The sequence below is a fragment of the Onychostruthus taczanowskii genome, unplaced genomic scaffold (assembly GCF_017590055.1).
Source record: "Onychostruthus taczanowskii isolate IOZ18803 unplaced genomic scaffold, ASM1759005v1 scaffold41, whole genome shotgun sequence".
Taxonomy (NCBI): Eukaryota; Metazoa; Chordata; class Aves; order Passeriformes; family Passeridae; genus Onychostruthus; species Onychostruthus taczanowskii.
In genome coordinates, this window is record NW_024501571.1 from 5,447,854 (window position 1) to 5,463,662 (window position 15,809).

Consider the following 15,809-nt stretch of genomic DNA (forward strand, 5'->3'; position numbering starts at 1 on the left):
TGTGCCTCAGAGAGTCTGTATTTCCCCCTTTTAATTGAAGTGGGCTCAAAAAAAAAAAAAAAGCATATACTGTTATTGTCTGATTGGGCACCTTCAGCTTTTTGTCAGCTCATAACTCTGTTTTATCAGCATAATAGAAGCATCACAAGATTTAACTACAGTACTGAGAGGATTATGTTTCTTCTTGGTATTTATATTGTTACCCCTGAGCTCTCTTTTAAGATGATGGATTTGTTGTGTTTAAATTGATACCTCTGTTTCTCTCTGTTCTTTGCATTTTTTGGTAGACCCAGGTTATCTTCCATCCTTGTCTGGTCCCTGGCAAAAATTAAAGCAGCCACATCCCCCAAGGTTTAACTTCAGCTGCCGTCTCCCCTCCTCTCACATTTAACAAGCTTGATGTAAAGTCCTGATACTTAGCTAATTTATTATTAATGATATTTACGGAGCATCTCTATCAAAGGAGAAGTGGGGTTTTTTTTTTGACTTTCAGTAAACTGGCTGCTTCTAGTTTCATGGTTAATTGAAACTTAATATACACTGGGGATGAGTGATGTGCATGTTCTGAGGTTAGCTGCACTCAGAATACTTGGAGTCTATAATACACTTAATTCATTAGCAAGTCTCATGTCAACAAAGAATAAAGATGTAGTGCTGGAGTGGCCATGGCAGTGGGAAAAGGGTCATATTTGTGGAGTGCTTAAAGTTTGCTGAGCACTCTGTGAAGAGACCAGCAACCATATTGCTCTAAGCTGGGTTATGATCTTCATTTTTTAAAATATTTTCTAAAAATAATTTTTTAAAATACTCCTTTTTTCTTTCATTACCAGATTCCTTTGGGGTGGGGAACAAAAATTTCTAACTTTGCCTGAGCAGCCTTTGGTGGAGGTTGAATCACCTGCCTTGGTAATTTGCTTCCATCAGTGATTTTTTTGGTGAAACATCTCTAGTTTTTGCAGGTTTTAATTGCAGCTGTGATTCTCCAGCAGACATTTCCACCATGGTCCATCTGATGGATATCAGGCACTTGACATGCTCCTCATCTTTCTCAGTTCTGATATAACTGCTCACACACGTCCATTTCTTCTTTTAAATTGCCATAGGAGCGACCTTAAAAACTGGGAGTGAGAAATCCATGGCAGAACACTCTCCTCCTTTCTATTTTACAACCATCATATCTAGTCTTCTAGAATATGCCTCCACAGTAGTAAAAGTTGAAAAAATCCCATATATTTTTACCATCTTATTACATCCTGCTTTGCCTGGCGTCTGGCAGTAAACTTCTTTCCTACTTTTAGTCACACATTTTGCAGAGCATTTGGCATAGTCCTCTGTGTCCTGTGGGATTTGGAGGCTTCTCTAACAAGCAGGACCAGTCTTCCCCATCAGATATTCTGGACACACACCTTCCCTACTGCCTGGCTTTGCTTTAGCATATCTTGTGTGAATAGCTGCTTCCCTCTGTGCCCATAACCGCAGCTCTTGGTTTCTCTTTTTCAGTCGTCCTTTGACACCTCATAATTCATCAGCATCTCAGAGTTTTACTGAAAAGCTCACTTTGGAGTTGTTTTTCATCTGCTCCTGAAGGTGTTTCTTGGGGTATTGCTTGTCTGGTGGCTTAGAGTGGCTGGAAATACAGTTCTCATTTAGTCTGGTGTCTGATGCAAAATCTGATCAGCCTGGGTGCCCTTCCTCATATTGTTTTTCATTTCTGTGTGTCTGTATTCAACTTTGAATTTACTATGGTCACTCCTGCTAGAAGAAACTCCTCTGCTAACACAACCCAATTTAAAATCAGCTAGTATTTCCTGCTGTGCATGTTAAAATTGGTACAGTTACCTTAGGTCAGTCCTCATTCAATAAACAGTTGCAGCCAGCACTATTTCATGAAGGTATCTGCATTTTGCATGCTCAGTTTTATTATCTAGAGTTACTCCAGTCTCTTTCTCATGAGTATTTTCACTTTGGTGTTTGCTCTGTTTCATTATCACAGATCTCCCCCTTTGGAAGTTTAAATATTTATGCAGTGAGATATATCTCACACAGCATCAAAAACTGGAAATGAAGGGCTGAAATGGCTGGAACATGGTGGAGATGTTGTTTTTTGGCATGGGTTGTGCTGCCTTGTGGGCTCATCCTTCTCTCTCTGTTGGTGAGCTGGTGGGAACTTTGAGATGTGAAACGTCTGATGCTGTTTGTTACCTTATTATCTTCTCTCTTGTCATTATTTTTGCTGTTGCTCATATTATATTATTGCCACTAAGCTCCTTTGTTGTGGTTTTCTTCCAACCCCAGCTGCAGGCTGGAGACGAGCAGGATGGAAGGGTCACCATCAGAGAGTCATAGAATTATTTAGGTTGTAAAAGACCTCTGAGATCTTTCATTCCAACCATGTCAAGATGGGGTGGCATGAAAACCATCAGGAAGTGCTGAGGGAATGGGTTGGTGTGCAATAAATTACTCTTTTTTTTTTTATTTTTTTTTTAATTTTCCTTGTAGCTTGTCCTCCTTGCTGCAGGATGAATTAGGAAGGCCAAGCCTCTTCCTCTGAGCCATGGAGACGAGGGCATCCTTCATTGCCAGCATGAGGGAGACCCAGCAGCTCTCCCCAGAGAAGGATCCCAGCCCAGCCAACGGTGATGGGGAGCAGTTTGATTCAGGTGAGCTCCCCTTCACCTCCACGAGTCCTTGTCCCTGCTGCAGCTCCTCACAGGTAGAGCTGGGAGCCAGGGAGGCATTGGGAATGGTTGTACTCTTTTTTGGGTCTTAAGGATTGGACTGTGTCCCGTGATTGATGGGAAATAGGAGCTTTTCCTCTTCTGGACCTCATCTGCAGTAGGTATCAGCTATTCAAAATTTAAACAGCCGTGGAAAACCTTTCCTAAGGCATCATATTGCGTTCTCCCAGCTTCCCCAGCGTTTTTTACGCTGTTGAAATTTTGTGGTAAAGAGAGACAGAACAAGCATTCAGAATTTTTTAGCATTTCTCCTTTGTTTTGACCTTCCCCCTCATTTCCTTCGCTATTTTTTGGAGTGCTTCAGGTGAGGGGGTTTCACAAACACTGAGGAGAGCTGGTCATATGTTGTCCTTGTGCTCCTGACTGGATGCTTTGTAATGCTCTGGGATGGGCTCCTGAAGGTGTGAGGATCTGCTGTGCTAAATTTGGGTGTTCTGTGGTAGATGCAGAAAAGTAAATGCTCCATTCTGGTGATTTTTCGTGGGATCAGGTGCTTTAACTTCCCATATCCAGCCTTAGCTGGAGGAGACGGTGTCACATGATGAAAAAATACATTATGGCTAGACCTAACCTACTTTCTTTCTGAAGCCAGGCTATTCCCTGCTTTTCCCTCAGCATGTCAGAAATTTGGCCACTCAGCCTTCAGTTTCCTCACTTCTTGTAGCAGCTCAGTGATTTTCCTGTTTTCTTGGACACCAGATCCTTGGATTTCCAGAGTAGACACATCTGGGCTGGTCTAGTCACACACTGGGTCTATTTTTATCTGTGGTTGAGAGGTAGGAATCTCTATGATGAGATTCAGTTGGCCAACCATAGACTTTTTTTTGGGGATGAGGAGAACTGGCCTGCAATGCCTAAATTGTGGTGGGGATAAGGATTTTGATGGCTCTCCCAAGGCTGTGCCAGAGGTTTGTGGTTGATCAGGTGTCTCCCTCTCCCCACACCTGTTGTGGGAGCATTTCAGTGCTCTTTTCACTCAGAAAGTAATGTATGTGTATGTACATGCTATGAATAAGATGTCTAAGCAATTTGCCTTAAATACTTTCTCCTACAGTGAAGCCTGGGGAAAAAAAAATAGTGTTTCTGGAGCCACAGGGTTTGGGTCTTTTATCCCTTTTCTTTTCCATAGCTGAACATTCCAGGGGGCTGTTAACAGCTGGAACAGTTGCATTTTTATAATGTCAATGCATGAGCACTTTAAAGCCATTGAGAGGCTCGCAGATAATGACTTGTTGATTTTATTTGTCATCCTGGGCTTGTTTATACATCACCGTATTGCAAACCAGCCAGCCTTGACTCTTTCATTAAGAAAAAGCTCTGGACCTAAGTGCCAATAATTGGAAAGGGAGCTGGTATGTAAAATAGGTTTAATGCCAGATTTATCACCTTTCAGGGTGTCCTGTGCTCCTCAGCAGTTGGGTTTTTGTGATGGATGAGGAGATTTGTGTGCAGCCCTGTTGCATGTCTGCGTGGTGTTAGGTCATTTGGGCTGGTCCCATCCCTGTGCCACTCTCTGTCTGCTCTGGATGCCCCCCTGCCAGAATTCCAGCAGGGAGCAAAATCCATTGAAAAACCATTTTGAAAACATACAGTCCCTTCAGAATCAGTTGTGGTGAAATGAAGCAAAATAAACCGCTGATGCTGTGATAAATGAGTGCTCTGACATTATTTTTACAGACCTTGTAAAAGTAATTTCCTGATAAAGTCTGCAGATAAAACATGGTAGAGGAGCCAGGCTGGTGATGTGTCAGAGAGGAATGAGCTGACAGCGAGGGAAGGCTGCAGCTCTCACTCTGCCTTGCTCTGGGCATTGAAGCCTCTTTTTTTGGGTTTAGAAAGGAGAGATCTGGGTGGTATTTTATTCAGCAGGTGGTGGTGTGAGTTTTGCTGGGCAGCATGTGAAGGATCCTGCCAGTGAGAGTCTCTGTGCTGGCCTGTGGCAGAGTAGGTCAGGGTTAATAAGGTTGTGAAGGACTTGATGCATTCATAACTAGCATCTAGTTATATTTGTTAAAAGCTTTTTCCAAATTCTGGAGAAGACTCTGACCTGCCTGGAGACATTGCTCCTTGCAAGGGCTGGGGATGATGCACTGAACTGAAAACCTCTGTGGAATGAATCTTCCCTGTAAGACTGCTGAGGAGGGCTGGAGAAGAGGAGAAACGTGCTGGAGGAGAGACTTACCTTGACCCACACAGGAGATGAGAGCAAAAACAGGGATAAAAACTGAGAGCACACTGTGAGCATCCTGGGCTGAGGGAAAGGGAAATGCTCTGACATGGAAGTGCATTGTATTTGTGGGGTTCCCAGAGGAAGGCAGGAATGATGAATCTGACTCCACATTCTCAGAAGGCTAATTTATTAGTTTATATTATATTAAAGAAGAGTATACTATACTAAAGAATACAGAAAGGATACTTACAGAATGCTAGAAAGATAATAATGAAAACTTGTGACTCTCTCCCCAGGGCCCCGAACCTGATTGGCCATTAAGTCAAAATAACTCACATGAAACCAATGAAACAATAACCTGTTGGATAAACAATGTCCAGGCACATTCTAAAGCAGCAAAACATAGGAGAAGCAAATCAGATAATTATTGTTTCCTTTTTTCTCTGAGGCTTCTCAGAAAATCTTGGGCAAAGGGATTTTTCTGGAAAATATGACTGTGACAGTAGTGTCTGACCAGGAGAGAAGAGAGGCCAGGGCTGACCTGGAAGTCACAGAATCACAGAATTATTTAGGTTGGAAGATATCTCTAAGAGCTTTGGGTCCAACCATTCCCCCAACACTGCCAAGAGCACACCCTAAGCCGTGTCCCCACGTGCCACATCTCTGTGTTAATGTTTTAAATCCCCCCAGGGATGGTGACTCCTCCACTGCCCTGTGCAGACTGCTCCAAATGTCCTGGCCAGGTCCTGAGGTGGAGATGCCCTTGGGATTGTTGGAAAATTCCATCCCAACCCCACAGACACAGGTAGCAGGGAGAGATGAGGCAGAGGGGATGATGCACTTTAAGCTTTTCATGTCAGGTGCTTCTGACCTTTGATGGGATGGGGATTGGTTGTGCTCAGGGTAAAACGTTGCTTAAGCAATTCTAAGCCTGGAATGGACAATCATACCTGCCCATCTACTGATGGACTTGGTTTTAGAGGCTCAGCCTTTGAAATCTCTGCACACAGCTCTTTGTAACATTAACTCTGCAGGGTTGCAGGCACGAAGGCCGAAAAATACCCCTGTTCATCTAAATTGCCTGCCTGCATGATACAGAATTTTTCCACCAAGCTCCCACCTTGTGGTTAAGTTGTGGCTTATCATTCAGTCAAGGTTGAACAAACCCCTCATTCTGGGTCAGATAGCTCAAGTAGAGCCAGCTTCTGAGCCTGGAGGTTTTTGCAGTGATTGCAAAAATCAAAACAAAGCCCATTCTTTATTCTGCCATGAATTTGTCTATTTTTGGATTGTAATCATGGAATTGGGTTATTTCTTGCTGAGTTGAAGAGTCATCTGGTAGCCTCTTTATCACTGGAGTAAACGTTGATTTGCATCTCCATATTTAAGGAGATGATTTGAGTTTAGAACAAGGAGTCAGACTTGATGCAGAAGCATGCAAGTGTTTAATAGTGTTGACAGCTCAGATTTGAACTCCCAGACAGATCTTTACCCTCCACCAGCTCTGTCTCAAAAACCCTCTTCTGATCCCCTTTTTTCTCCCTCACCTATATGGGTCTGGTGCCACAGGCAGCAAATAAAAACTGTGTCTTCCCCTTTTAATAATGAGAGATTCCCCTTGCACAACATAATTTTCTCTGGTCCTGGAAACTGGAGACCTGTAGCAATAATTGCAATAAATTAACCTAGCCTTTTTCTTCATAAAACTGTCTGGGGAGGGTTCTTAATTCAGTTTGTCATGAGTCACTTTAATTACATCATGACCACACTGATGAATGCTGGGGCAGGTAAAGGGTCTCGCAGAGCTTGCCTGATAAATGCTTATTGCAAAGAGCTCATTGCTAGACTGTAAATATTTTTGCTCTGGGGATGAAACTGGCCTTGCAAGATTGCTTGGGAACAAAATGAAAACAATCAGATTTGGCTGATTTTCTGTAAGTGAAAGAAGATTTATTTTTAATTGTTGCTGGGTGCGTTTCAGGGATGGTTTGGGGCCTTGGCTCTGCCTCAGTGTGGTTTTAAAGGAAGGAGAGAAGGAGTGGTCATGTCCAGCCCTTGCTGTGGGGATGGGGGAGAGAGGACACAGAGCCCCAAATCTGAAGGAGAGCAGAGAATAAGAAGGCACTAGGGGTCTTGGGAGGTTTGGGGAAAGCAGCTGTAGCCTTGGGGAAAAGGGGTTTATCTGAAATGTATGGATGCAGCGATGCTGAGGAAGGAGAAGCAGCAGGAGTGACAATGGGTCTCACTCACCCAAGGGTTGGGGTGTTTGTTCCACACACGGCTCAGCCAACAGAAGCATCTTCTCATTTATCCCTGGGGCACTGCTGCAGTCACCAGTGCTGGGGGAGCACTGGGAGGGGACATTCATTGAACCTCGCTGGTGGTGGGCAGGCAGGGAGTCACCAAATGCAAAATAAAAGAGCCCAAGTGCCTCTTGCAGCGTGTGACAGTTTTGTGCCCCTACTGCCATGGAAGCAGAGTCATTTCTGGTCTCAGTGTTGGCTGCTAAAACCCCGGAGTCTGCTGAATTCATAGCAAGAGCTGGTCAAAACACAGATCCTTAAAGCAAGCTTTCTGTTTTCCCTTCTGTTGATGTTTATACTGGTTGCTATTCTCACCCTGAACTCTTTGACACAACTTTTGCCTTCTTTGGCTGTCTTTTAGGCTGCTTTTCTTTCTCTCATTTTTTAATTTTTTTTTTCTTTTGCTTTTGAACAGATGAGGGCTCCAGCATTGAGGATGCAGACTTCAACTGGGACGAGTTCCTGGAGGAAACAGGAACCAGTGCTGCTCCCCACACCTCCTTCAAACATGTATGTGCTCCCTCTGAGCCTCGTGGGTGTTGTACATGTTCCCTCTGTTGGTTTTCAGGGGCTCCCTGGAGAACTGTAGTGGAGTCTTCCCGTTTTGGGGAGAAATTGTCCCTCCACACACGTGACAGCCTGAGTGGGAATAGCCCCCCAGCTGGTGTTGGGTGACCTTGGTGTGGTTGCAGTCACTGATGGGAGTTCTGTGTGTCTGCCACTCCCATCCTCTGCATCAAACTTTCCATTTTCGAGGGGTTGTGTTGCTCTCCTTTTGCTTCTGATGCACTCATTTTTTTTTCTCTTCACTGGTTTTCCCCTGTACATTCATTGTTGTCCATTCCAGCCTGCAGAGATGCATCTCACAAGAGTGTTGTGGTTCCCCAGAGCTGCTTTTAGTGCCTGATTTACTGCCTGGCAGAGTCACTCAGCACTGGAGTTCAGTGTGGCCCTTAGGAAACCATCTCTCCTGCCTGGAGGTGCTGTCTCACAAGTGTGGGGAGCAGGGACTTGGGCAGGTGGTGCTTTTCCTGGCTGGACATGGGCATGCAGACAGCTGTGGTAGTGAAAGGTCTGTGCTCTGCTCTGTGTTAGCACAAGCAGCATCTGGGGGCACCTCTGGAGATCACCTGGTCAAACTACCTTTGCCTCCAGGTAATTTTGTGGCTTGTTTTGTAGGGCTAAAGGAGCTGCAGGGATGAAAAACCTCTCTTTTATGTAGTCTGAGAAACCAGGAGAGTCCTCCATTCCCTATTTTGCTTTCATTTAACAACAGTTAACCCAGAGAATTGCAGGGTGAAGGACCATAATTCTCTAAACTGGAGATTTGCAGGGCAGTGCTTATTGTGGGAGTTCATTCTTGATCCAGCAGCTGCTTGGAGAGAGCATCTTGTCTCAGATTTCTGCTCCAGGCTCCAAGTAGAAAGTTCAGTGCTTCATGAAGCCCTTAAGGATGTCTTAATTTGTGAGGAGATGCCCAGATCACCCTGCTGATGCTGCTGACTGCAGTGTCTCACAGCACCTCAGTCCTGGGAGTGTCAGTGTGGGACACATTGGTGCTGGGAACAGTCCTTGGTGACTGCTTCACAGTCTGAAACATGATCCTCAAAAATCTGGCCAAAAAAAAGCTGAAAGCTGTTGGAGGAGATTGTATTATCTGTCTGTCTGATTCTCCTCTTGATGTGGTTTCCAGTCACAAGTCTCTTGGCTTCCAGAGCACCTCGTTGGTGTTACGGTGAGCAGAGGGAGAAAACCAGCAAATGAATCACTCTCTGCAGGCATCAGGCTCAGGTGTTTGGAGCTGCAGCTGCCAGTCTGTACTGGGAGGAGGCCAGGAGATCCCATTTGTACCGGGACATGGGCCACTCTGTACCCGGATTGTTTGTGAGGACTCTGAGCATCACTGAGATCCTGCCTTAGCACTGCGTAAAGCAGTGCATGTCACTGACCACCTCAGTGTTAGACCATGTCCAAAGGTCCCTCTCAATTGTTCTGTGCCTCTGGGCATTGATTCTGCTGGAAGTGCCCACATCAGGAAAGGCACACAGAGTGCAGGTGATAAATGGGTTTGGCTGGGCAGCCCTTGGGGTCAGAAGCTGGAGCTGGATGAGGCAGGGGTTACTGCTGATGGACCAGAGGAATGTTTTCTCAGCAGCTTGGCATCCCCACATCTGTGAAATCCTCAGTTGAGCAAGTAGACCATGTTATATTTGTCTTTGTGAATAAAAGAGTAATTTAAAACTGCTATTTCAATTGGAAATCTATCAGAGACAGGCTTACCTAGAGTTATAATCCCTCTGGATTCAGTAGCTGATAAGGTCCTAAGAAACCTGTGACAACCTGTCCTTAAATATCTCCTGAGGAATGACAGGTTACATTTTGGATGGTTTTGTGAAGGCTGGCACCTGACAAGTGTCCTGGCATCCACCTCTACTTTATCAGCAACAGCTGGAGGCATCCCACTGTCCTTGGAACACAGGTTGTGCTGGTGTTCATCAGCAGTGCCAGCAGTGTCCCAAAAGAGATGCAGTGGCATCTCCAGTGTCCTAAGGCAAGTTATAGGTGCCCTGTTGCTGCTGAAATAAGTGGAAGTGACATCTCCATCAGATGGCAGGACAGTGACCCAGACAATTCACTTCTTTCAGTGGCAGGTCATAACCTCATTTTCCATGGGGGGATTGATTGGGGCTTGAGCTGCTGAGGATGGGTGCAGTGGAAATTCTCTCCTTGGTCTGCCTGGTACAGCATTCAGCCCTTGATGCTTGTCAAGCCTCTAGAGGGGCTTCAGTGTTATTGTGTGACCAATTATTGTAGTTGGGCTTAACTCCTAGAGGTGCTCCATAGCTGCCTTTCTGTGTCCTGTGATTTGCCTGGGAAATGAAACTTCATTTGAGTTATGCTGACTGTACCCAAGGCATTAGTGACATTTAGGGGTTGAAGATGAGTGCCAGTCCTCTCTTGGATGCAGTACACCTGAAGGTCCTGACTTCAGAGCCTGTGGGACTTACATTGTGGGCAAGTGAAGTAGGAATGGAGCTGCTCAGACAGATGGAGAAGTAGGTGGTTGGATTTAGGAGCACAATCAGCTCATGTCCTATCCCAGTGCTGCTCTTTAAGAGCTGTGGTATTTTCGGGGTCCCCAGGACAAAGGAGGAATGATTGAATCTGACTCCATATTCTTAGAAGGCTAATCTATTATTTTATGTTATTATAATATTACAGAATGCTATACTAAACTATACTAAAGAATAGAGAGAAGATACAGACAGAAGGCTACAAAGAATGATGATGAAAAGTCGTGACTTCTTCCAGAGTCCTGACACAGCTGGCTGTAATTGGCCAATAAGTAAAAACAATTCACATGCAACAAATGAAGCAATCACCTACCACGTTCCAAAGTAGCAAACGCAGGAGAAGCAAATCAGATAATTATTGTTTACATTTTTCTCTGAGGCTTCTCAGCTTCCCAGGAGAAGAAATCCTGGCGAAGGGATTTTTCCAGAAAATATGACAGTGACAAAGAGCAGCGTTTCCAGGGGAGGGGAGAGGGGTGTCCCTACTCAGCAGAAAAAGTAACACCATCCCTTTCTCGTTTTGCAAGGTTGAAATCAGCCTTCAGAGCAGTTTCCAGCCCGGGATGAAACTAGAAGTGGCCAACAAGAGCAACCCAGACACGTACTGGGTGGCTACCATCATCACCACGTGCGGGCAGCTCCTGCTGCTGCGCTACTGCGGCTACGGCGACGACCGCAGGGCAGACTTCTGGTGTGACGTGATGACAGCAGACCTGCACCCCGTGGGCTGGTGCACGCAGAACAACAAGGTCCTGATGCCTCCAGATGGTGAGTTCTGCCTGCTTTGCTGGGGTCCTGCTCTGGTGTTGGGCTTTCAGATTTCTGGGGTTGTTGTATTTGCGGGGTGCCGCGATGAAGGAAGGGATGATGAATCTGACTCCGTGTTCTCAGAAGCCTCATTTATTATTTTATGATACTGTAATATATTAAAGAATACTATGCTAAACTGTAGTAAAGAATACAGAAAGGATACTTACACAATGCTAAAAAGATAATAATTAAACTCGTGACTCTCCAGAGTCTGGACGCAGCTTGGCACTGATTGGCCAGTGGGTCAAAACAACTCATAACAGAACCCAGTGAAACAATCACCTGTTGGATAAACAATCTCCAAACACATTCCAGATGAGCAAAACACAGGAGAATCAAATGACATAATAATTGTTTCCCTTTTTCTCTGGGGTTTCTCAGTTTCCCAGGAGAAGAATCCTGGGCCAAGGGATTTTTCAGGGAATGTGAATGCGACAGGGGATGGGTACTCCAGGTCCTCAGCTGGTTTTGGGTGATGTGGACAGGGTTGTGTCCCCACAGGATTCAGTTTGCCAGTCAGCCTCCAGCAAAGGAGTTTTTGCCCTAGCTGGTGACAGAAGGCTCTTCCATAGGGAGATGTCTTGTTACCGATGAACTGCAATGCTGTGATTGTCACTTCAGGGAGAAAACTGTCCTGTTCTTGTAGAAAGGAGGGGTGAAATTCAAGAGTGAGAACAAACTAACATAAGCAAGATCAGCTTGGGTGTAACCAAAATCAGAAGCTGACTTCGCACTCAAAAGTGTTTTGCCCTGGAAATTTATAACCTTCCATCGCCAGACTCTGGCAGCTCTTAATTCCAGTGGTGGATCCATGTGATTAAAGATAGCAGAATTTGGTCATTACTTGTTAGGGCATGTCCTGATGGGCAGCTCCTATGTGCACAGAAGCTGAATGGAAGTGTTGTAGGTTCCTGAGTGGCCCATGTGGAGCAGTTTGTTAATAATACAATTTGATCCCCAGTGTATAAGAATAAAAATATATATATATGTATGTATGTATAGGCTGTGTGCATCAACAGAGCAGCTGTGGTGTATCCTTGCTACTACACTGCTCCAGGCAGAGGCATATTGTCAGCGTTGCTGCTAAGTATTCCTGCCATATATCCCATTTATTCTGGATCAAGGGAAGAAGAGATGAATATTTAGCCTCCAGCTTGTGCATACATTTAAGGAAAGTCTCATTTAAGGGCTCTGTTGCAGAAGTTACTCTTTCCCTTTTTGCTGTGTGGCCACTGGAAACAGTGCATGTGCCAGTTGTGTGCCACGTGGGAATTCTCCTGGAGTAAGTGTTCCCTGACTTCCTCCTGAAGTGAGCTGTAGACAGAGTCTTTGAATCAAAGCTGACATTCCTGCCTTGCATGTGCCCAACTGTGAGCTAAACTTGTCTTTTTGTTCTGGTCTGTGTGTTTTGAATAAACACAAGATTGATTGCTTAAAAAAAAAAAAAAAAGAAAAAAAAAGCCTTGAAGATAAATATGGCTGAGAAATCTCTTGGCTTAGTACCAGTAAATCAAGCTGATGTGAGAGGGATGAGGTATTTTATTTTATTGGCCTCTTAAACTGCATTTTATTATGTGGATTACAATCAGCGCTACCAGAAGGGTGTACAGTGCTGCAGACTAAATCTCAAATGTGAGGGTCAGGGGGGTAAGAGAATTTACTGAATGTTGTAATAGAAAATAACAATTCCCTTATAACCTGAGGGAGCTGCTTTGCACGGATCTGCTGGAATTTGCCCTTTGGGTTGTGGCCACTCTGTGTGAATTGCCTTGCTTGAGTGACTGCAAGTGTGCAGTGTGTCCTGCATCCCTTTTTCTCTGGTGGGAGATGTAACTGGACACCCGGGTGCTGAATGTGGGCAACTGCCCAGTTAGTCTGGGGCTTTTTTTTTGTTTATTTTCTCACTCCCACTCCCATTTTCAGTGAATAAACTTTGTTGAAGATGTCACAGTATAATTTTCAAAAAGAAGAAATTAAATGCATGGGTTGTTATTCCAAAAGAGATTTAAGCATTTAAGAGCTTGGCTCATATTTTGGAATGAGGCATCTAAAATGCCCAAGAGGATCTGAGCTTTCAGGCCTTAAAGAATCATAGGACCTATGCACTGGTAAAAGAGAAGCTGATGTTCTCTGTGAACTCTGTGGAGTTTTTTTTTAAACCTCTCTATTTTGCTGTCAGACTTTTGGGGGAAACAAAAACCAGCTTTAAATTGCACAGACCTGGTTCTGAAGGCATCAGTTCTGCGCTGTAATCTTGATTGCAGTAACTGTATCTGTTGGCTAGACCATGCAATCAAACAGCATGGCTGGGGCTGGTTGTCTGTCATTAGGCTGTGATTTTAATCAGGAGCTGAAGGCTTTGGTTAAAAAGCAGAGTTGCCCAAATGGACTTGTTTAACAGCCAGAACGACAGCACTGGGACAATGCTTTGTTTCTGCTCACGAGTCAGGTTGGACTGATCGCTGCTCATCTCGTAAATGTGGTGCCAGACAGGAATGGTGGAGTGATGGGACAAAGAATTTCATTAGATGGGAGAGAGATGCAACAAAATGGGCTGGTTCAGTTCAGCAGATCAATAGAACTTGATTTAAAGTCCAGCACACACAGAGCTTTTAAGAGGCGGCTGCCAAATAATTGTAGTTTATGATCCAAATCGAAGGAAGTTGATTCATTTGCAGGCTGCTGCTCCGTTATTTATGGGGTGACATTAGTTGCATCATGAGGCCCGTGGCCTGTGAGTAAAATGTCAAGTCATGTTCTGTCTCCTGTGACGTGATGGTGCAGTCACCAGATCAGGAATACCTGAGGTGGCAATAAAATGTCTTGGTTTATGGCAGGATGGTTTGAGTGCACGTGTGCCTTGTGAGCTTCACGCTCCAACCCCCTCCTTCACAGGAAATCAAAGGAGTAAAATTGTAGTTACTTCAAGCTTTGCCATTAATTATATTTTTCTCATTACAAATCGGTGTGTAATTTGAATTGCAAACTCAACTATCCTGGCAGAATAGATCTGTTTACCATTCAAAGCAAAATGAAAATTATTTAAATTAGTTAATATAGAACTCATTTGAATGAATTGGATGTTTATTCATGAACTAGCTGAGGCAAGTGTGAAGCTGTCCTTATGGTCTGTAGCTTTGGCACTGATCAGCTCTAATGTCACGTCCTGGGACAGAGATTTCTTCTTTATTGCATATTAACTGTGGTGTAAGCAGTGGGTAACTACAGTCTGATGTAGCTGAGTGTGAAATTTTCATCCTTCCTGACAAGACCCTTCAGCACTTGTAGTTCATATGAGGAAGGGCAACCTGCTTCAGAGTTCACTGGCAGCGGCAGGGCTGTGGTAATGTGGGAGGCTTTGTTTCCTGCACTGTAAGGGTGGGATGTAAGGCAGATTTTCTATCAGTTACTTAAAATTTCCCCATTGTATCAGCCTGCATGGAAACAGGGGTAGCATTTATCCCCAAACACTCTCTTCTTCCTCTTAGTGCACTTGTTTGTTGCCATCCTTCATCCCTTGGACTGAGCATCCTTCATCCCTTTTACCCACTGAGCATTAAAAATTTAAGCCTAACTAAACTTTGCTGACTAGTGAGAGGAAAAGAGGTGTCCTTTAGCCTGTTCATTTCCATGTGCTGTTTTCCTGTGTTGGTGACAGTTGAGTTCCTGGACACATCCACCATCGGGCGCAGGAGCGGCGTGGGGAACCTGACAAGTGTAGTAGCTAAATTATGCATTGTGAAAGAGCAGGGATATCCTGTGATTGACACTCGGGGGTTTTTGTACAGATTGCAGATTTCCAGCTGAGCTGACAGAGCCCAGGCTCTCCTGGCACTGTTGTAATGCCTCCTGGAATGAGCTGAAGACACCGGATGACGGGATTGTTTTGTACACTTGGAACTGCAGCAGCGGCTCTGCTTTGATGCTATTGACAGATGGAAATTCAAACAGGGCATTTCTGTGTGCAGATCTGTGAGCTGGAGTCTGTGGAGATGGAAAGAAACATAGCAGGGACAGAGCCAGGTCTATATTTTGGTTTTGTGGTGGGCTGGTGCTAATGGGGAAATCGCTGAACACTGGCTTTGCCTGGGCTTGGTGACCAAGAAGATCAATCCCACTGTGATTTTGTGTAGGAAAGCAGCTTTTACTTCCCTGTTGCCTCAGTGCAAGGAGGATTAAAGTTCAGAAGTCTGATCCTGAGTTGAAATAACCTTCTCTTTCATGGTGCTGAGCTTGATAAAGTTTAATCATCAAATCTACCATTAAGAAGGGTAGACTTAAAGCATTTTGCCTGCCCAGGCTTTCTGTGAAGGCAAACGCCATCATTTGGTCAGTATTTGAGGCAGGTTTTCATCTGGCTGTCAGGTGAGATTAACTCCTGTCCCAGATGTAGGACAAAGGAGGGAAATTTCACTGTGATTCCAAGAGCTGGGGCAGATTCTGGGCAGGATATGGTTGAAAAGGGAGATAAAACTTGTGCCACGGCATATTGGGTTACCTTCAAATGGCAACTTACTGCTTTTTTTGTTTGGTTGGTTTTATATACTATCATTTGAATCTATCACAGAGCAAAATCCTGCTCTTTGAGGTCAGCAGTGTAAAGAAGGGGAGAAATGAATCTGGTTGGCCTTGTTGAAATTTACAGCAGGATGATTCTGAAAGGCCAGAAAATGGTCTGCTGTGTTGCAGGTGTGGGTTTGATGTCACTCCAAGG

At 44.6% G+C, this 15,809-nt stretch overlaps 1 protein-coding gene across 1 annotated transcript in view; it reads left to right on the plus strand.

Moving 5' to 3' along the window:
* The first annotated feature begins 2,554 nt into the window (after positions 1–2,554).
* Positions 2,555–15,809, plus strand: part of SFMBT2 (Scm like with four mbt domains 2) — an 89,758-nt gene continuing 76,503 nt past the window's right edge. Inside the window, exons 1-3 of the mRNA XM_041413410.1 lie at positions 2,555–2,660; positions 7,627–7,721; positions 10,813–11,053. Coding sequence (XP_041269344.1) covers positions 2,555–2,660; positions 7,627–7,721; positions 10,813–11,053 — 442 coding nt within the window. The remainder of the gene's footprint in view (positions 2,661–7,626; positions 7,722–10,812; positions 11,054–15,809) is intronic.